General features: G+C 42.5%; 1 protein-coding gene across 2 annotated transcripts in view; it reads left to right on the top strand.

Moving 5' to 3' along the window:
- Nucleotides 1–22,757, top strand: part of EPHA4 (EPH receptor A4) — a 137,004-nt gene that overhangs the window by 99,523 nt on the left and 14,724 nt on the right. For both annotated transcript variants that reach the window (XM_037029198.1, XM_037029199.1), the window contains exons 6-14: nt 1,981–2,105; nt 3,336–3,495; nt 4,644–4,755; nt 13,275–13,333; nt 15,151–15,264; nt 15,636–15,821; nt 19,733–19,794; nt 20,246–20,455; nt 22,258–22,407. In XM_037029198.1, the coding sequence (XP_036885093.1) occupies nt 1,981–2,105; nt 3,336–3,495; nt 4,644–4,755; nt 13,275–13,333; nt 15,151–15,264; nt 15,636–15,821; nt 19,733–19,794; nt 20,246–20,455; nt 22,258–22,407 (1,178 nt within the window). The remainder of the gene's footprint in view (nt 1–1,980; nt 2,106–3,335; nt 3,496–4,643; nt 4,756–13,274; nt 13,334–15,150; nt 15,265–15,635; nt 15,822–19,732; nt 19,795–20,245; nt 20,456–22,257; nt 22,408–22,757) is intronic.

Here is a 22,757-nt window from a genome sequence, read left to right as displayed (position 1 = left end):
AGAACCCATCTCAGTTCATCAGTGCCTTTCAAGGGCCACCAGGCAATTCTTTTCTGAGAAATTTGTTGATTATCAGGCTCTGACCCAGACCATTGTGGAGAGAAAGTTCATTTTATGACTTTATGATTTTCTTCCCTTCTGCTTTCTTCCTAATGGCCCTGCTTTTCTATTTCATTTCCCAATCCTGAACAACAGAGATTAAAGAGCCCCTTTTTATGGAGTACATGCTAAAGTGTTCTGTTAGGCAATATATTTATTACCTGGAGTGAAATGGCTTTTCACAGCCAGGCAGCTTTTTTAGCTTCCTTGCTAACTCTGTGTTTAAGAAAGTCACCCCTTGTGATTTGGTGGACAATGGCTCTGTGTCAACCAGTAAAGGAAAATTGTGTGTGTGTGCGTGTGCATGTGTGTGTGTGTGTGAGGGAGGGGATCTTTAATACAGCTAATGAGCACATTTCCGTTTTTCATTTTCTTCAGATGTTCAGTGGCTTCCATATGTCTGCTGCGTGCAGCTCTGTTCATCCAGTTTGGCATTAGTAACTTTGGAGTTGCCTTTGATGGAAGACATGTGTATCCACTGTATCTTTCACTAGTATTTATGCCTGAGCTCCTATCTGGAATTGCTTTGAGGGTGGGGGCGGGGGAGGAAAGGGGGGTGGAGAGAGAGAGAGAAGTGCATGGATGTGCGACCTCCTTGAGGGACTCTTAACAGAGACTGTGGGCATCAGTGGACTGCCTCCAAGAGATGCCCCCAGCTGGACCGGCTTCAGCTGGAGGAGCCTCTGCACATGCGCTGTGTCTGTGTTTTCCTTGCCATCAACATACCTGTCAGCTACAGTCAAGTGGGTTTGGAGCTACCCCCATTCCATTTTCAGTGACAATTTATTTTATGTTTTCCTCAAGTTAGGCTTTTGGCAGGTGTGTGTGTTTGTGTGTGGAGAAAAGCATCAGGGGGACCAACACTACGTCATTGTTCCTCGGGGGGCCACTTTTTGATGTTTTCATGTCATTTCACATTTTGGGAACAGAAAACAATGTACATTCCATTTAGGAAGACCCCTAATCTGGTTCTGCAGAGCACCTGCATTAGAGAAGATCACAAATTTCATGACTGCTTCCTTTTCTCCCTACTCATTGTCACTAGGGTTTAACAGCACCTGGCTAGACCTGCGGCCGCCATGATGGAGAAGCAAGCCTTGGTCAGCCTGCTTATGTGCATCTCAGATGCGTTCCTTCTGCCCACCCCTGATAACACACCCAGTAGAGGACTGCTTTGGTATCTTTCTCGATGGAAAGAAGTTTAGCTGCTCAGCAGGCAAAAGCAGTATTTCAATGCTTGTAAAATCATTGCAAAAAGCCATCTATGTCCCAGGAGACCATCATTGCTTTCTTTGTGTTCTTCATTACTTGCCTGGTTGTGTTCCAACTGGAAACTTTCACTGGAATTAAACAGTACTTTTATTTATATTGAAAAGTATGTAAATTGTTTTCCTATGGCATTTCCTCCAGTACCTTTGGAAGAGCTGTGAATCCTCTTGCTTGTATAAAATTAGAGAGCAGTAAGATGACCCTCAACTAGGACGAGATGCAATTTCATTGAGCTTAAAAGGAAATCTTCCAAAAGCTTTCATGGCTTACAGAAAATCAAAAGCAAATAGCATTCTCTACAGCCCTTCATGAGGAATGGTTACAGGTGCTGTGGACGTACGTGACACTGGAGGCCTGTGGACCTATGAGATTTTTACTTCAGAGATTATTTTTCTAAGAAAAACTATGTGCTAAATGATACTGGAGAGAACCATAAAAATGGTGTATGGTGTGCATTTGTTTGGGGGCAGCACCCAGTGGGGATTGGGAGGAAGACAAGGCAATCCTTCGCACTTTTTCAAGTAAAAGGAAATTATTGACTGATACCACTATATTTTTCCTGAGGCAAACTGTTTTTTTTTAAACTTTTTTTATTTGTTTTTTTCCCAATAGCACCATCATCCATTGCTTTGGTACAAGCTAAAGAAGTTACCAGATACAGTGTTGCTCTGGCTTGGCTGGAACCAGATCGGCCCAATGGGGTCATCTTGGAATATGAAGTCAAGTACTATGAGAAGGTATTATTTGAATGAGCAAGGTTCCCCACTCTTTTCCTTTTTCCCCTTTTCTTTACTTTTCCTTCTTCCTTCCCTCCCTTCCTCCCTCCTTCCCTTTCTTCTTTTTTTCTTTCATGTCTAGTTTTTGGGCAATTATAAATCCTGGAGTACCGGTGAATCTCAAAGCCAAATTCATGTGCATCTTCATCAAATCCAGTTATGAATTTTTTGTATTAAGTTGCTTATCTTCAAAAACAGGAAAAAATACATTGCATTCTAATAACAATGTCTTTGCTAGCAATGAAAATCAACATAGTTAGTTCTAATTTATAAACCTTCTATCAAAAGAGTGACTCATAGAAGTCGAAATAGCCCCGGCTGGTGTGACTCAACTCAAGTTGGTTGAAGACATTGTCTTGTGGACCAAAAGGTCATGAGTTCAATTCCTGGTCAGAGCGTATACTCAGGTTGCAAGTTCGATACCTGGTCTCAGGGCATGTATGAGAATGTAACCAATTGGTGTTTCTCTCTCACATCAGTACCTCTCTCTCTCTCTCTCTCTCAAAGCAATAAAAAATGTCTTTGGATGAGGATTTTTAAAAAGGCGAAACAATGAGCAGCTTAAGTAGATCACTGCTATCCAGAATCAAGGTGTGGCTTTGATGACTTTTAATAAGAGAAGGAAAAGTACACTTTTCTGCTTCTTAAAGTTATAGAAAGACATTATTTTTACAAATAGCTTGCCTCTCTTAAAGGACAGAAGTCTGAAGAGAATTATTTGCATTCCAGGTTGCCTAGAAAATGAGCAATTGTCTTCTCTGTCTTTTTAAAGATAATCATTCATTGGCCTTCTATTAGAAGCAGAAAAGGGACACAATTGTTTTCATTGAAATCAGATTACAACATTTTCTAGACAGACAGTAGAAAAAACAAGGGGATTTCTTATAGTTGTTTCTTTTAAATTGATGGTCATGGAGTGAGAAAAGCCACCAAGCATCATCTAGTGTTCTTTTAAAAAGGATGATGAATAAAGATGTAAATATGTCTGGTGTCAACAACGGTCATAAAAGAGCTCTCCATTTCTTTCAACATCTAAAAAATAACAATAGTGCTGCTAACACTGAAGAGAATATAGGGTGTAGAGAGCTTATCAATCTCCCTTCTCTCTCAACTTCTGAGTAGAGTGGCTTGGCTTAACTTTGCGCCTAAAATGAGTGAGGATGTATTTTGTCATCTTCCTTCATAATGTAGGATCAGAATGACCGAAGCTATCGGATTGTCCGCACAGCAGCCAGGAACACGGATATCAAAGGTCTGAATCCTCTGACTTCCTACGTGTTCCATGTTCGGGCCCGGACAGCAGCTGGCTACGGAGACTTCAGTGAGCCCCTGGAGGTCACAACCAACACAGGTAACACGTTCTGAGGTTCTTTTTACCATTCGGGGCAAGTCCTACTACAGTGACATCCAAGGAGCTGTACCTAATTTTTGATTAGGCAGACATTTTGTTTCAATGAACTATGCCTGTAACTTAGAAAACCTTGTGCTGTTTAGAGAAGACCATTTTAAAAATAATATTATCAACCTGTTTTTTCATGTGGTTGAGAAAATGTCTATTTTTTTCTTGTTTTCCACATCCTACAAACCATGAGAAATGGGATTGCTAAACCAGTTGGTAGTTGCTTAAGTTTCCTTACCTGAGACAGGACATTTTCCTCTTGAGGAGACTGGAGAACGGATCATTGTTTTCCTTCTCTAGTTATTTCTAGGAATCTTTTCAAATCACCAGAGCAGGTTTCTTTTTAAGCCCGTTGGATAAATAATATATCCAACTCTTTTAACATTCTGAGTTGGAACAACTGGTTGATTGAATCAAAAATGTTAATAGAGGGCAAACCCATCATAAGTCAGATTACATGAGATATCTCCACCTCCATAATTAAACAAATTGAGCCTACTTGACTACCCGATAAGGAGGTGGGGGAGCAGGATTTTTGACACCAGTTCTAGACAGTAATGATATTCACACATTATTAAATAAAATAAAAATTTTTAAGAAGAAAACGTACTCCACAATTGACTTTGAAGGGGTTTGACATTCTTTTGGATTATCCTCAAGCCTTCAGGGAGGAAGTGGCCTTTGAGCTGGACAATAATAAGCAACTTTTTGATAGACTTCAGAAAGATAAGAGGGAGAGGAACATTCAAAATCCCTTGTCCTTTCTAAAGTTTCCCACTATGGAATCCATCAGATTTTTATGGAAGTGTTAGGGTTGAGAGTAGAAAGGGGAAAAAAGAGGAAAAAAACCCTGAGTGGTAATATTTACCATAGGATTTAATAACAATCTTCTGGTTGAGCTTCCTCATACAATTATAAAAAGAATGCCCTTGTCTCATTAAAGCTGCCTTAGAAAACGCTTTTGCATGAATACTTAACGAAGGGCAAAGAGGCTGTGAGCATTCTGAGTGGCTTCAGAAATCCAAACCGTGTGACCCAGTCAGAAGTGCTCCCTCTTAGGACCTTCCCGAGAGTGATCCCAGTGTGACTGTCGTTGCCAGTGCCTTCTCGGATCATTGGAGATGGGGCCAACTCCACAGTCCTGCTGGTCTCCGTTTCGGGCAGCCTGGTGCTAGTGGTCATCCTCATCGCGGCTTTTGTCATCAGCAGGCGGTAAGCACTTAAGTCACTCACTGAACGCCCCCCCCCCTTCCCCGTTTTTTTTTATGAGGGAGCTTTTGTCCCCTCCGCACAAAGCAGAGGCTTTGATTAGCATTATAAACACAACATTTGCATCTCAAGCCCCGGTCTCTCTGCTTTGATCTCCCCACACCCCTCCTGGAGCTGCCGACTGTACCCCAGTGGCAGCTCTCAGAGTTGAGAGCCTGGAAAGACCCAACTAATTCCAGGAAACCGGGCTGAAAAGCCAGCCAGTGGGAGATTTCTAGATACTCTTTAAGCTGTAAGGTGTTACATTTATATGTCTCTTAAGCTTGGACTTACTGCCAAAGGCAAGAAAAGGAAAAGCCATATAAAGCTTGGGACCAAAATCTGTGCTCTGCCATTTGTCAGCTAAATGACTTAACCTCTTTGAGTCTTTGTTTTCCTTTTATAAAACAGGGATCATAATGTCTGCCTCAAAGAGTTATTGATGGGAGAAGTTTGATAGGCAAAGGAGATAATATGGCACACAGTAGGGGCTTCAGTATTTCCTGACAAAAATCATAGGCATAGCATTTGTTGTTGGAAACAAGTTTAAAAAAAGAGTAGAATACTTATTCTCTATAACTGTACAATCTGACTGGATACTTTAAAAACAATCTGTAAAAGAGAGAACTAAAAATGGCTTGGCAGCGTATTCTTTTGAACCATTTTTCGTTGTCTCCATCTACTTATTAATACTGCCAGGAGAAGGGGGCGTAGGGGCAGCTGCTTTTCTGCAATGTGCGTCCACACCTAGGCCTCTCCTTTGTCTCCTGGGAGAGAAGCTCCCCCTGCTCTGGCCTTCGCCTATACCATCAGCTGTTCCACCAGGTGAGGCTTTGGCGGGAGGGGGGGATGCAAAAACCATAGAACCTGGGAATGTCACAAGATCCTCTTCAATCCAAACCTTTCTTATTATAGAAGAGGAAAATGATACTCAGAAAGACATCGTAGTGCTTGTCCAGGGTCATGACGCTGCCCTGGAGCCAGAGCTTCTGTGGGAGTTCCAGTCCCCAGGCTGGGCTCTCAGGCCACTGTTGCGTTCTCTCTCCCTCTCTCTGCTGCTGCTGATCTCACTGATGTCACAAGGATGCCTCTGGCTATTTCCGCAGTCTGGGCCAGCCAGCAGGCTTCTCCCTCACTTTGGGGATACATTATAATTAGGGTGATGACTGTGTATCTTACTCTGCCTAGAGAAGGTTCCAGTTGTCACATGTATTTATTAATATCGTGTCTCCACCCTCACGCTCCAAAATGCCCTGTTAGACAGAGATCAAGGACAGTCACTCCAACACGGTGTGGAACAACTCCTCATGGTGCATGGGCACCTGCATTGGTCATTCTGTTAGTTCTTTTCCGTGCAAAGTCTGTAACTTGTGAGTTTGACTAGAGCAGTGTGTTCTATCTTGAAGATGCTATGTCTGCAACGAACTGTCATCCTTGGTGCTATGATGCACATGTACATACATACGTATCTGATCCATTCTATGCAATGGTATATCTTGGACTTTGGAAACCTCAACTGGCGTGAACAGAATTTGAATTTACAATGTTTTTTTTATTCCCATGTCATTGATTTTGGAAGCCAATCAAACTGGACTTTTTTCTTTTTCATTGTCATTTAATTTTGTGTGTGTATGTATGTGTGTGTATGTGTACATACCTGCTGGCCACATAAACCCTCGAGGAATGATATGCATTAATATATATACATCTGATAGCGGGATGTATCCCACTAATAGGGAGTCGGAGGAGGAGAATAGAAATTACATGGGCTTTTGCTTTCATTACTACATATTCCTGCATTTGAAAAAATTTCCAGTACATATAAGTAACTTTTTATCAGAAAATATAGACATTTAAAAGTCTACAAGTAGAAAAAACATTATTAATTACCTTCACTTCCAAAAAATATTTGGCTGAAACCCAGCACCGTGTGATGCTCAGAACCATTTGGGACAGACAGCACTTGTTAGCAGAAAGTGAGTCTCTTCTGGTGTCTCGAAACCTTCTCTCCAGTGCTGGTTGGCAGCATTTTCTCATCGTCATCTAAATTTCCTTTAATATACGTTTTTAAAAGAAAATTTAAGGTGCCCTGAATAGAGCAGTCAAACCCATGTAATTAGAAATAAGTCACCTCATTATGACTTTCTCTCGGATGTTCTGCTTGAACAAAAAGAATGAAAATGTAATGCAAGGAGACAAGTTTATTAAAAGCCATAGCTCTAGAAAATAGCATCACAAGCCTGATGACTTAATTTCCTCTCTGCTTTTATTGATCACTTTATTATTTAAGGCAGGATTGATAGCAGGATGCATCGGATTTCCAATTATGAGCCCCCACCTTAGAGAATTGAGCCTGTCGAGTTACCCAGCGATGATTCCTGTCCCTTCTTCCCCATTTAAAAAAGAAATGTCACTTCCCAAGGCCGATAAACACTGCTTGGTGATTGGTCTTCAATGGATCACTTTTTAGAAAATGAAATGTCAACCCCTTGCCCTCCTATTGATTCTGCCTTAGTGTTGGCCATAAAGCTGTCACGGGAAGGCTGCCTGGAGCCAGGTAGCTGACAGGCTTTGCTGGGGCCGATGCACACTCAGCTGATTCTTCTGCACACGCAGGCCCGTGCTCTGTCATGTCCAATGGCAAATGTTAAAATGGGACAACAGCGGGTGAAGAGAGAGGAGACAGGTAGTGCGGATAAAAGTCTAGCCCCGCTTTTAGTGAGCGTACAAGTGAAAGGTGGCAAACGGTAGCCCCACATAGTCTCAACACCCTGCAGCCAGCCGGCCAGGAAAGCAACCAATGAGACACCCTCGCTTGGAAAGTGATGGGGCTGCCTCTGGCTTCTTAGACACACAGAAAATTCATGGCAGGATGGATGCTGGAACCAGACCCCGCAGGGGGTGGTTCCCCTCCACGTGAATCCGACACTGCCAAGGCATGCAAGATTTTAAAGAGGTAGATGGGCAGGGACCCACAGGGCGAGAAGGTTTCAGTCCCTTTGATTACTTCAAAGAGAAAGTCTGTTTGGTGCTAATTTGTCCTTTAAGGAAGAGGAAATGGCCTTGGGCTCACAGCTGGTGTCTTACTAGATTTTTTTAAACACTAATTGTGTCATTACTGCCATCACATTTGCTCTACGCTCAGAAGCCCGAGCCTTAGGCGAGCCTGAGTAATCTTCCCTTTTTTTTTTCAATGAGAAGACCCCCCCGTTTTTCTTTGGCTAACTTGGATGTGTAAACGTTTAGAGATCTCAGTGTCAGAGTCAGACTACTAAGTGTATAAACGTTATGTATTTGAAATGATGTGTTAACAAAGCAGGTTGAGCTCAAGGCACTGTGTGTTTTTACCACCTGAGTAGGTTAAGCAAATTAACTGACATTTTATATAGGCACCTTTGATCAGTCTTCCTCATGACTCAAGTGATATTTTAAGGGTTCCGTCAGCTTTTTGGAGAGGACAGTTGCACTTGCTAAGTGGGCCGTTTAAGGCGTAGCTCTTGTATCCATGGATGCTGTCCCTAGAAATGGTATCGCAAACCACATGCACACATTCTCTTAGCAGACAGCATCATTGCCCCTTTTTCCTATGGGGACATACTTGTCACCTCTACCATAGAACCTCTTTACTGCCTTTTGAAGTGATACTCGAAGAGACAATTCACAGCAACATCATAAAATTCAATGATAAGGTCATAACCTCCAGGATTAATGATCAAATGTATTAAATTTCTATGATACCCCCTTTCTGTTAATGATTTCACTGGGCTTTCTCCAGAAGCATCCCAGATAGTATTAATTTGGGGTGCTTTAGGCTAGTGTGTCTGCCCCAAATGATTCTTTATTTTTCAAGTAGGAAAAACCCTTCTAAGAAAGGGCTAGAACACAAGATGACTTCCTCTTTCCTAGGCAGTGACAGTTGGTAATCAGAGGCAAGTATTGGCTGATAACGGGACGTAAGCAGCTTGGATACTCACCTGGGATGATCCCTAAGGATGCCACCTTTCCCTGTCTGTCGGGGCTATAAAGTACCCCTTGTACCCGAATTCAGAAAAAGAAGGGAGTTGACTTTACAAAGAAAATGAAGTGTGTGGCGAAATTTGTGAGGGAGCTTCACCGGCATCTCTGGTTTTAGAAATGACAGAGCACTAGCCCTGGCTGGTGTAGCTCAGTGGACTGAGCACAGGCCTGTGAACCAGAGGATCGAGGTTCGATTCCCAGTCAGGGCACATGGCTGGGTTGCAGGCCAATTCCCTGCAGGCCAACTCCCAGCAGGGGACGCATGAAAGGCAACCATACATTGATGTTTCTCTCCCTCTCTCCTTCCCCTCCAAAGATAAATAAATATATAAAATCTTTTAAAAAAAAAAGAAATCACAGAGCACTGACACTGGTTTTTGTACATCAGGAACTGGGGGCTGAGGGGGAGGGGAACCGTCAACTGAACCAGAGGCATGCAGCTAGTTAGTTGCCTGGTCAGGACAGGAGTTCACCTCTCCTGATGTCCAATCCTGGCATAGATAGATGATTTTAATGCCTTCTTAACTGAAAAAAATGGACCTACATCAAAAGCTAACGTTGATGGTTCTGTCGAACCAAAATTTTAAGAGTCTGCTCAGCGATGTTGGTCATATTTGTAATCTGTGAAATTAACGTGCAAGTCTAATGCATACTAGCAACTCAGATATTATACGTTGGTGTTGTCTTAGAAGGAAGGTTAAGATTTTCCACTTGGAAGATAACTGCACATTATGCGAAAACGTTACCATTCAGTGTATATGTGCCTTTCCCCAGTGTCCTCATTGGAATCTTACCATCACATAAGAATGAGTACACTTAAATGGTAGCCTGAATTGGCTCTGATGAAGCCATGTAAATTCATACAATTCGGGGGCAGATGGTACCGCGGGAACATTTCTAAACCAACTTTGTGCAATCACACGGTACCATTTCAAAATGTTGCTCTTGAGGAACGTTCAGACATCGTTTGGAGCGGAAACAATGATGACTTAAGGTAGGGCAAAAAGAAGGGTGGGTTCATCCTGCTGGGTGATGCCACTGGAAACCGGGTAGGGTCCTCTGGGAGCTGGGCTAATTCTTTCCTTGCTTTATGTTCTTTAACCTGTACTTTGGGTGAATAAATCACTTACCTTTTACTAATTAAACAAATACATCCACTGGGTCAGGGAAGTTAGTATTTCAGTAAGAGTGAGTTTCTGACGGACCCCTGTCCCCCTCCCCTCCACTGTTTGGTGTGTTGTATTGAGCATCTTCAAGGTGCCAGGAACAACACATCGGTTGGGAGGGCAGTGCTGGGGCTCACGCTGTTCCTCAACAATGTCCCTTAACACTCTTGTCACGCCTCCCTTTGACAGAGGGAGGGCTTAGCTCACAGGCTTTCGAAGTTTCACCTGCAGAGGGGACCCTTCAATCTAACTCCTGCCGTGGAAAGGTCCCATGTTTTGGGGGGGAGCATTCACTAACCCACCCTCCCCCCTTCCTTGCCCTTTTTAAATCAGCTTGCCCACATCTCAATAATTAGAAAGTCTTCAACAAAGGTTTCCTTCTGCCATTCAGGTGAGCTTCCTTGGATGTCCATACGGAGTTTGCACATCTTTAGGCTGCGTGCTTTCCTCTGGGCGGGCTGACCCAATAAGACGCTTCACTGAGCTTTCTTTCTTGGGACTAGAAAGGCCACATTGTCCTTCCCTGAGAGGAGGAGAAAGGGTCATAAGGTGACAAAGGTAGAGCAGGACTGAGGCATTTTAGTTTTCAAGGTATTATTAAAAAGCTAATAGGCTACAATTAGCCTTTGAACAATAATTCTAGTGTTCCCCTTGCAGCATTCCCTGGACTCTTGTAGGGTCCTCTATTCGAAGCCACACTCCAAAGTAAAGAAGTTTCCTTAAAGATATACCTCCCCCTCTAATTTAATTCCTCCTTTATGTTTCACGGTGTGAGGAAGGGATGGGCATGTCAGCCTTATAATTAATGACCCCTGCCGTTCTGCATTTCCTCCGGCTTTGCCCATACGTCACGCGGTGCTTGATATACAACAGATAACTCCATCCCTGGGCAGCACGAAGCTTGTTTCCCTCGGTGCGCGCCAGAGTTTCTGAGGAATTCAGTGACCATTTAAAGTTGCTACCGAAGCTCTCCTGCTCTACGCTCCTTTTGCACCCTTTTCAAAGAAAAGAAATTCAAAACAGTATCGGAGATCTAAAGTGGTTTAAAAGATACACTTGTAATCTTAGATAATGCTTTTAGGAGCTCTGATAAGATACAATCTCTCAGGCTAGCAGGACCTTATCACACCCTTGGGACAGAGCCAGGTGTTCCCCTGGAATAAAACGTTGTTTTCATAGTCCCAGACTTAACACTCATACATTTCCTTTAAAAAGAGAAGGGTGGGGAAGGTTTGGAGGGGACTGCATCTTTCTTTCCAATGTTTGGTTGCAGGACGTTTAAACTTGTTTAGTTTGGTTGATTTTGAGAGCAGAGTAGAATACAGTTCGAGTGGATTAACTGATATAAAATGTCTGATCACTGATAATGAACTCTCCTTTTCTCCTGTAACTTCACCTCTCGGGTGGGAGGCAGGCGTGAGAAGCGGGATGTGGGTGAGGAGAGGCTCACGTGCAGGGAGGGCCCTGGTGAATCTCTCGCCAGTTGAAGTTCTGCGTCTGCGCAGTGGGGACCGACTGTGTGTCTCTCTGCCTGGTGCTTTCATGGGGTTGATGTGAAGATGCGATGAAACAATAGATGTGCAGGCTGTTATACACAAAGTCAAAAGACAAGCTGTTATTTGGGAGTGAATTACACGTGCTTTGCCAGTTCACTCTGGTAACGGGATCTCTGTTTACTAAGCTGCTTCCTGCTCTGCAAACAGTTAGGGGAGGAGATAATATATGTGAGGAAAGCACTTTGAGAAATTAAGTGCAGTGTAAAAGTGCAAGGTATTATTATTTGCAAGGGAATTACAGATACAGAGGAACATCTGTGGGTTCAGAGGGTCTGAGAGGTGGGCAGGCTCCCGCCTTGCTGACAGTGAGGAGAGGGATGTGGGTGAGAAGTGAACTCAGGACCCTGACGGCGGCCTCTCCCCTCCCTCTGCCTGGCTCCTGTAGGTTCTCTGTTTTCTCTGCTACTGTGTTCTGACAGGACCACACTGGCCTTCAGAGAACAGTTTGTCATCTCAGAACCCCAGTTCTCTCTTATATCACAGTCTCAGCCGATCTCTTCAAAGCCCTGAGAAAATACAAGATGATTATAAACTCCAGTGTCAACTTGACATTTTTGACAGAAACACATTGTATTCACTAATTTGGTTTCATCTTCCCAAAGTTTAAAGAGATGTAATATCAACCAAGTTGATTTGTGAAAAGATTTTATTTATTTATTATTTTAGAGAGAAGGTAAAGAAGGAATAAAGAGGGAAAGAAACTTGTGCAAGAGAAACATCAATTGGCTGCCTCTCAAATGTCCCCAGCTAGGGACCTGGCCCTCACCCCAGCCATGTGCCTTCACCAGGAATCAAACCGGCAACCTTTTAGTCCACAGGCTGGCTCTCCGTCTGTTGAGCCCCACCAGCCAGGGCTGAGTTTCTCATTCACTTATCTGATATTTTATACACACATGTATACATATACACACACACACATATATAATGTATTGAGATTACTGGTTCAAGATTTATAACTAGTCAAGAGTTCTGATTCCCCAAACTTTACAGCAAAGCCAGATCTCACCCCTAGAAGGCATTTGGAGCAGAATGAATGCCAACTGCAAGACCATACACCAGTTTTTTTTTGGAAAGAGAATTAGATACAAATGAAAGTTTCCTATTTTCACTTTTTCAAGTTTTCTGCAAACTCGTAAGGAATGTAATCCAGTACAAAGAAAATATTTACCCTTGAAATTTCCATTAATAATTGAGGGTTTGAATTACCCTCCAAATTGAAGTGACTCCCCTCCACATGAATCTAACATTCAATTGTATGCAACAACTGAAATCAGCAACCACAAAACTATTGTTTTAAAAATATTATATAATATGATAATGAGCTACCTATCACATGCTGGACATTATTGCAGTTTGATTTACCCAGCATTCACCTGTGGAAACGTATTTTAATTTAGAATACATGAGGGAAAAATCCATCAATAAATTTCTACTCTGTCTTCAATAATATACATTTCTTTTGGGAATTTGAAGTTATAATTGTATTATAAGATACTTGCTTTACTACCTCAGTTGAACATAGTAGCGAAGAACAGAGACTGCTCTCCGACTGCTTATGCTCATTGCCATTCTTCACTACCGAGATGACATCATTCGCCTTGTTGGTTCGTCTCCCGTGAACCTCAGCATTTTCCCCTGTGAAATGGGCAGAAGTGTATCCGCCTGACTTACACTGTGAGGGTAAAAACTTACCTGTGGCTTTCAGATTTTAAAAATGACTTTCTTTTTAAAATTTTTTTCATAGACGGAGTAAATACAGTAAAGCCAAGCAAGAAGCAGATGAAGAGAAACATTTGAATCAAGGTACAAAAGACTGGGTTATAAGTAATTTTAGTTTAGAGCATGGCTTCTGTTTTCAGTTTAGAAATGTCTATATAATATTCACATGGCTATTCATATTATATTCCTTTTATGGAATTGCCCAAATAATGTACTTCAATGTATCAAACTGAAATAAGTAACTGGAGATTCTTGAAGGTGACAGGAAAGAAGGGAGTTGAGGAAATTCCTTTAGATTCTTTTTTTTTTCTTTCCTTTATTCTCTACCCTGAAAATGTATCGGTCTAGCTGGCTCCTTTTTATAGCTGAGTGGCAAGATTTAATGGATAATGATTTTGTTTTTTTCATATCTGAAGGTAAAATTTGCCAAGAGAAGGAATTCAAAATTGAAATTTAACTGCTATGCCAAACAAAATAAGTAGAATTTGGGACCATCAATATTGCTTTAGTGGATTTTGGTTCTTTTGATCCAAATGGGGTCACAGGATAAATTCACAGAATTGTCCCTAGAATGACTTGAGCAGGGGAGAAGACTCTGAAGTGGACAGAGGTTGGTAACCACTCAGGAACACTTCAGGAATTGCTCAGATGCTGGCCCCACTGTCTACCTCTGTACTACCCAGTACATTAGCCAGTAGCCACAGGGACTACTGAAGACTTGAATTGTAGCTAGTGTGAATGAGGGAGTAAATTTCAAATTCTATTGAATTTTAACCAATTTACATTTAAAACATGTGGCTAATAGGTACCCTATTGGACAGCACAAGGGAATTAAAAGAGGCTGGGGTAGGAAGAATAATATGAGAAAAATGAGAAAGATTTTCTTGGGTGGAGCATCTAAAGTGATAAAGGTTATGGAGTCCCTGATAACTTTTTATTTGTTCACTTTGTTTCCTTTCTAAAGCCATTTTTTAAATTTGCGTGATATATATATTTTTGAAAACAAAAATGTAATTTTTGTGTGTGTGATGAGGCCAAGATGGACAGGCCTGGAAAATCAAAGAGATTGGCCCATTCAGTGTCTTAGACCCCCTCTGGGCCCCAAAGCCAGAGGAGCTCAGGCCGGAGAGCAGAGGCGTGAATACCAGGGGAGGGTTCCTGGTGCATCTCAGGGCTGCTGCTGGTTGCATTCTGAATTTAGTTTGCAAGTGACTGTGGGATATGGCTGAATTGCACTTCCCGGTGTTCAGCCCATTCACGTTAGGCTGCATTTCATCTGCCAAAGCTTGCAGGTAACCTTCCCTGTCTTCACTCTCTCCCAAAACAGAATAAAAGCAGAGATCCAATACAGAGGCCATATTCTCAAGTCAATTAGCAGATCTTACTCCTCTTGTCCATTTTAATCTAGGTTTAGTCTCAGTTTGTTAATTGTCGGTCACGTATCAGGCGCCCCAGAGACTGGGCGAAAGGTGGCATCATGTAGACAAGGCAGCTGGAAAGGAAAGCTTTGATTATCTTCCATGAGGGAGGGGAGCTGGAGGCGGTGGGTAGAGCAGGAACAGTTGATCAGAGCAGCAATAGCCAGCTCATCCATTCCGACTTCCCTTCTTCATTTTCTCCCTGGATGAATGGTTTTTTAAAAAATTTGCCCTTAAAGTGGGGAGCTAGTCCACAGAATCAGTAGAATGGCGGCCTCTTTCTTTAGTAGCTAACAATTCTTTGTTTTATCCACTAAGGAAAACCAGAGCGAGAATTTAAACATTTTCACATGTCTATGCTAAGTAGTTTTCTCATTCTGAAGAAAACGCTTCCTGTGCTAAGCGTGTTTAGACTGAGACAGCCCAAGTTGATCGGTGGCCCGGGGAATTATTTGGTCATCCTGTCACATGTTTATTACATAGGTGTTAGAACTTACGTGGATCCCTTTACGTACGAAGACCCCAACCAAGCAGTTCGAGAATTTGCCAAAGAAATCGATGCATCCTGCATTAAGATTGAAAAAGTCATAGGAGTCGGTGAGTCTGAGTGTCTGTCTGATAAGCCTCTCTCCTTTGTGGATATTGAAAAGGACCCGTGGACAAAGCCAAAAGGCGGTAGGATATTGAGGGTGGGAGGTGAGGGCAGGTGGGGGTGGGAGGAAGTGGTGGTGGGAAACTGTACCTGAACAGCAACAAAAATGAATAAATCTCCAGCTATTATATCAATGTGTATGAGTGTATTATAGGTACACATATCTATGTGAATATCTGTGCGTGAAATCTCCTCACTCTATGTGAAACATTAGCATGTTGCCTGGCGTGTAATAAGCACCCAACAAATGTTGGCTATTACTCTTTCGTCTCGAGTGTGTTTCTGGTCCACAGTCAAATCTTTTTCTCTCCCAAAGGTGAATTTGGTGAAGTTTGCAGTGGGCGTCTCAAAGTGCCTGGCAAGCGAGAGATCTGTGTGGCCATTAAGACACTGAAAGCTGGTTATACGGACAAACAGAGGAGAGACTTTCTGAGCGAGGCCAGCATCATGGGACAGTTTGACCACCCGAACATAATTCACTTGGAAGGCGTTGTCACCAAATGTACGTGGGTCACTCCCTTTACAAAGCCAAGTTAGAAGTTACTGGCAAATTAAACACACATTTTCTTTCCAGGGAAATGACAGATGGAGCAGGCCCACTGATTGCTAATAGGAGGAAATCAGTGTAGGACATGTCATTAATCTTGTAGTCAGCTCTAAATGGGTCTATGGTTTAGGCTGATACTACTCTTTCCAAGGCAGCTTGTGTGAGATTTTAGGGAAATTAATATTGCAGGCTTTTGGTAGGCCTTGCCATCTTTCAAATCTTTGCTAGACCCAACTGATTGTCACAGGGTTAGGTGCAAGCAGATGGTAAGCAAAATAAATTTGAAGTACTTTTTTGTATACAACACAGCAAAACCTCGCCACACCTTGTGCCGGAGGCTTCCGTTCCAGAGGCAGGGAGGGGGTCTTGGGAATCTTTATTAGATCGGGAGATTTGCTTGTCTGCTCTGCCTGATTTATGGCGGCTGCAGTGCGGCACCCAGTTGCAGTAACACCTGGTTGAACTTTCCTTTTTCAGTCCATTAGCGTTCCCTGGGCCTGTGAACCACGCTTCAGTTAAAATACAACATGGCTCAACAGATGTATTTTACAAAGCAAACCCTGACTGCACTGGGAAGGCTGGCTAAGACCAGCTTATAAAAGGCCACACGGACAGTGCAGCCGAAGTGGTTATGACTGAAGGTGGCTCTGTTCCAGGAGCCTTTGTGCCTCCTGCAGTTCCTACACTCAAGGACCACGTCAGCCTGGGCCTATGTCTCCGGGAAGCCAGGGGGCCTCTCATTTGATTCGAGGCGCCTGTGAAATGCATCCTCAGACAACGGTGCAGAGGGACTGCTCCTGGAGGGGAAGGAGGGGAGAAGGAAGTGTAGGCTAAAGATGAAACTTGGGACAGTAGACCTGGGGCAGAGGGGGAAGGTGGATGTAGCGCATAAAGCCTTAAATTTAAGGAGAGAACACGAGGATACTAAAAACTGAGGAAGTACACACTCGTTCAGAGGCCCCCAAACTTAAACATACATCAGAATCCTGGAAAATTCTCAAAACTGTTTCCTGAAACTTCTCCTTGGAGGCTCGATCCAGCAGGTGGGGTGAGGTCCATGCATTCAAATTTCAGGCTCCCAGGTAAGTGCATGCAGGTCCCCAGACCACACTTTGGGAACTTGCATTGGGCCTAGAGACCAAAGACCTCCACACCGACTCCACTGCCCGTTAAGCATGGGGTCATAACTCGATGCTCCATATATCAGTTTCCCCATCTGTAAAATAGAGATAAAAACAGAACTTGCCTTACAAGGTTATTTTGGGTGAACTATTCAGCATATTTAGCATAATGGTTGGCCCATTAAAAAATTCAAATGTTAACTGGTGTTACTAATATCTTAAGAAGTATATCTTTCCCCATCTTCAAGTCCTTAAGAAAAGGAACTTCAGTGGGAAGGATATATAATTTTCCCACCTCAGGTGAAGGCTATAATTAGCATAGAATAGCTCTATTTGCTTTTTCAGATTAGTTTTACAGACAGGATATTTTTCTGTTGCCTATGGCCTTCGGGGCTGCCCAGAGCCCTTCACTACTTTAATTAAAAGATAACATTCCGTTTAAATACTTCTGCAGGTCCAGTTTCTCAAAAGGAGGCTCTGTTCAGCTTGGGGTATTTTTCCTGCCACAGACAGTGATTTTCACAGCACCCCTGTAGAAGGGACAAGAAACAGGGGATCTTTGTGTGGAAGTCCCACTGCGCCTCTAAACCCCACAGCTATTACAGCTGCAACCGTTATAAACGACTGGGTGCATTTGCATAATGCAGTTGTCACTGAGTTAAAATGATTTAAAATTTCCACCAGAGGAACTGTCCCCTCCTCCCCTTCCCTCTCCCCTGCCCACTGCATCCCCCCGCTGGTTCCAGAAAAGGAGCCGCCTCCCTCCATGAGCCCAGCTTAGGCCCGTTTTATAAGCCCCCTTGCTTCTGGAGACGTTCACCTTTATTTCACTCGTAGAGCTCATAAAGGTCTGACAAATGGATACTGTTAATAAGCAGAAAAAGGAATGCAGAAAGATGGTGAAGATGGTGCCAACAGTCGGACCGGGGAGGTGTGAGGGTGCAAAGGTGGACTAGAAGAGTGTGAATTCATTACCAGCAGTGACTGGAGTCACTTTTTAAATGGACGAGGAGACTATAAATTCTCTCCACCACCCGCCTGTCTTTTGGATCCTCTCCTCTCTTCCCCACACCTCCAGAGGGGCTGGTGAAATGGAAGTAGGTGTTAATGCACCGCCAAGGGGGCCACGCTTCTTCATGAGTTGACAAAGTATCTTTTGATTGAGGCGGGTTAATTAAAACTCATTTAGATGCATTTGTCCTGTCTGGAAGACTGCAGTCACAGACGTGGAGGGCGAACGAACCTAAGAGCTTCTTCCAGTCTTCTTCCAGTCACCCACGACGGAGACTGGAGGTGGTCTCAACCCTCCTTCCATCTACACTGAGGTTTCTGCTTTTCCTGCCAGTTTTATTCCTCGTTTGAACATAAGGTCACCATGGCATTGGTTTCTGATCCAAAATTTTGCTTGGGAAAGGTGTCTTAGATAGCACACCGAAGAGACCATCAAAAACCAAAGTGACGCATTGCACTTTCTTGAATTTAAAAAAAGGCTGCTCTTTAAAATGTTCACCTCTGAAGCAAAGTTGGGTGTCCTTTCCCCGCATCTCCACAGAGTCTAGTTTGACAGAGGCTCTGGATGGGGAGTGTTTTAGTTTTGAATAATTCGGGACGGTGGGGGTCTCCTCAGCAGTGACATACCCCAGCCTGTTTTCCCTAAATTCAAACAGTCTGCAACGAACAGCAATGCAAGTGTGAATGTTTTTTATTTATTATCAGACTAACATTTTATTTTCCTCCCAGGGAATCTTTTATGTTCTCTTTGCTCTAACCCTCCCCTTAGTAAAATATTGAGAATTTATACGCCACCCTCACCCTCACAGCCTCCCCCGGCCCAAATCCCCTTTAGAGAAAAGGAATTTCAGACCTTGAGTCCACTGCCAGCGATTAAGAAACTAAAGAACGGTTCTTATTTTCCTACGGTCCTCAGAAAGAAAACTAAAGTGAAATAAAAATGGTGTTTCTCCCACTTTTCCCAAACCTTAAAATCATTGTGCTTTCTTTGCCAAAAAGAAGGTAGACAGTGGGAGAAAAGAATGTTCCCTTGCGGATTTAAGATTGCTGTCTAGGATGAAATAATTTAATGAAACTTTTCTGTGATTTCGTTGTTGCTGCTGAAGTTGGTGGAAATAGGTAGACTACATTTATGTATTGAAAGGAAAGGGGAAAAGAAAGGACACAGCCCCTAATCTGAGGAAGACAAGGAAAGAAGTTAGTATGTTACATGCTTGAGCTTGAAGATGTATCTGAGCAATAGAGTAGTCAAGATAGTTACTGCTTCGTGAAAGTCATGTTTCTCCAAATAAGTAAAAAAAAACTTTTTCCACCCATCGATTCCTCTAGCATAGTTCAGAGAACACATGGTTCTTCTGGGGACAAAATAAATTAATTATTCTACAGATTTTTTTTCCCACCTTTAAACAGGCCTGCCCATTTATCTTCTTCCCCTTTGGCTTGAGAGAGCAATTACCCATTCATGTGCTCCCTGGATACCGGAGGCCACTTTAGTTAAAGACCTTGTCAACATGCCACTCGAAGGGTTAACCTTCCAGATGGAATTTAAACCGACTCGTCTTTTTAATATTTCATTCTTAGCTCCCCACAGCTGAGGCATAAGCTTGGCTTGTTTTAATTAAATTAGATCACACAAGACAGGTGTCTTGGCAGTAAAATTGTGCACGGCCCATTTTTATCTCATTAACTGCAGGGCTCATGACGGGTTTGTGTTTCTCTTTCGGAAAACTCTAGGTAAACCAGTGATGATCATCACCGAATACATGGAGAACGGCTCCTTGGATGCGTTCCTCAGGGTACGTGACTACTTCCTATCAAAGCCAGGGATGCTGGGTATTTAGAAAACCTGAACAGACTTTTCGCCTCCATTCTATTTGGTGGTATTTTTTAATGGGGCAAAGAAAGAAGAAGAGAAATAGAGAATGATATGATTTTTTAAAAACTATTAAGTAGTCCATGTTCAGTGAGGATAGGATTTCATTTATTCATGTACAGTGGGGCTGTCTGAGCCATAGACTCATTACAGTTGGATAAGTTCCATCTATCACAGGAAGCAAACCCAGCTTCTCGGATATATTCACTTTGCTAGTGAATTAGTGACTTTGTTCAAAAGGGCCCAGAACTAAGGTTGAATTTGACTGCATAGCAGATACAGATATCGAAAAAGATCCAAGTAATACAAAGGCTTGTTGAAATTTAATTGGGCCTAATGCTAACAAGATTGTCCCTCGCTCCTTTCCTACGCAGAAGAATGACGGCAGGTTCACAGTCATTCAGCTGGTGGGCATGCTTCGTGGCATTGGGTCTGGGATGAAATATTTATCTGATATGAGCTATGTGCACCGAGATCTGGCTGCTCGGAACATTCTGGTAAATAGCAACTTGGTCTGCAAAGTGTCTGATTTTGGCATGTCCCGGGTGCTTGAGGATGATCCGGAAGCAGCTTATACCACGAGGGTAAGAAGGATTTGCAACCTCTGGGTTTTAACTGTGAAACTGTTCCTCTCTTTTTATTTTGATGCTTAAGCCCTTTGTGATTTTACAAGTTTTCTCACCCTTCAGAGTCTCTTTATATCCGTGCACCCATTCTGAAGCGTGTTTCCTAGAGGGGGGTTTTGAAACAGCTTGTCTATGGGTGACCACTTCACAAAGCCACAAAGGGAGGCTTCACTTACTGCATCTTTTTTACATTTAATTTGTCTTCCTTTCTGTCCCTGCCTCCCTCCCTCTCTCCATCCTCCTTCCTTTCTTTCCTTCCTTCTTTTCTATTTGTTTTAGATTATCTATGTGGTTCTTTCTTCTTATTAAAACTGGTATTATTTTAAACAAGACAAACACTGTTTCTAGTGGGTTGGCTTCCGAGTCTGAGAGTGTATACAGAGGATTTATAAAACATTTACTCTGTGCGAGGTTTTCCAGGATCTAATGGCCTTCATTTTACTGCTGGTAGATAAGCCAGGATTAGGGCACAGTTAAGAGTTATCAGTATCCAGTTAATGGCTATGCTATCTTAGCTGGACCATCGGAATATAAGATACTAATGGAATAAACACAGAATCATAAAAGTTATTGGCCATTAGGGCTGACACGGTTAAAATCAACATGAAGCAGACAGTTACCAGCCATTTAATGCTTACCATTGTGTATCTGCAATCCTAAGCATTGGATTTTTTTGCTTGTTTGTTTTCCTTGTAGTGTTCTGGTTCCTTGGCTCTACTTTTAATTCACACACATATCCTCTTTTTGAATTTCCAGTGCTTTCCTTTAGGAAAGAATACATCTTCGTGAATGCTGAAGATCTTTTCTTTTGTCCGAGTAACTAGTCAGAGACAAATGATAGGAGCCTTCTTGAACGATCCATTTACGTAGATAAAACCTTAGGCAAATATTTAAGGGAGGCAGAGGCAACTCAAGTGCCCTGCTGTATACAACACGTGTAACTGTGACCCTGGGTTTGCAGGGTACATCACAGTGACTCAGTGCAATTTCCAGTACAGTGGAATGTCCTGTTCAGTAGCCCTAACAAAACAAACTTTTAAGTGACGTCCTCTTGAACAGCGTTATGGTGTAAATTCGAGTTGGATTAATTTCCCCAGACAGAACCCTAAAAAAAATTTCGAAACTCAATTAAAACAGAAGACAGTTGAGGAGGAAAAGGCATTATAAACTTTTCTTAGGTCACAGTCAGCTGCTTTACCAATGTTGTTGGTGTATGTGTGTGTTTTAGTAAGTGTTTTGTTTTTCGCTTTATTAAAGTCAATAATGGCTCTAGCACCTGCCATTATTTGGCTTCCTCCAAGACTCTATTGAGTGCGTTATCTTCTAGTTCTGTTGGGCATGTTTCGCATGCCTTTCTGCTGCTGGCTGACAAAATTTAACAAGAAGTCAGAATGAGTATCAGCTGCACCCCTATTGATATACCACAGTGAACACATCTAGCTCGTAAAACTTGAGATTGAGATTCCTTCTCTTCCACAATATTGCCTTAAGCAGAGCTCAGATAATAGGTAGGCTTTTAAAAAATAATTAAACAGATTACTTGTTCACTTCCCTGTGATGAAAGAAAACATCTAAGGAGAACTGTTTCTACCCGGAAGACTTTAGTTACAATAAACAAGTCTCCTATTGTTGTTTGGAGAGTCATGTCAGGAATGCTTTTGTCCTGCTTGGCACGCAGTAACAACATTCAGAAACTCAAGCGAAAATCTTGCACATCAGTAAAATACTTAGGGAATAACTTACGGCTCGGATGTTCATAGGGTGGCAAGATTCCTATCCGGTGGACTGCGCCAGAAGCAATTGCCTATCGTAAATTCACATCAGCAAGTGATGTATGGAGCTACGGAATTGTTATGTGGGAAGTGATGTCATATGGAGAGAGACCCTACTGGGATATGTCCAATCAAGACGTGAGTCTCCGAGTTCTGCAATATATGTCTTTGCGTTGGAATTCAGGAACTTTCGCATTAGTGTGTGATGGAGTGGGCGCTGGGCTTGAAGTGATGCATTAAACTCAAGATTCTCAATACAGATGTGTCTAGTAATATGGTTAAACGGTATGGTGGTGGATTTCAAGGACCAAAATTACATAGCCCAAATGTTACAGTATGGAGATAGATTAGAGAGATGAGAGAGAGATGCTTGGATTAGTGACGTGGAACAATATTCTAACTCAGGTAACTTTCAAATTCATATGGAAATAAAGTTAAACTTTGAATTTTAAATGCAAGGATATATGAAAAACACACATTTCACATGT

This window comes from Sturnira hondurensis, unplaced genomic scaffold (genome assembly GCF_014824575.4).
Source record: "Sturnira hondurensis isolate 20B ecotype Veracruz unplaced genomic scaffold, ASM1482457v3 Scaffold0020237, whole genome shotgun sequence".
In the NCBI taxonomy this organism is placed as follows: Eukaryota; Metazoa; Chordata; class Mammalia; order Chiroptera; family Phyllostomidae; genus Sturnira; species Sturnira hondurensis.
This window is presented reverse-complemented; position numbering and strand designations above follow the sequence as displayed.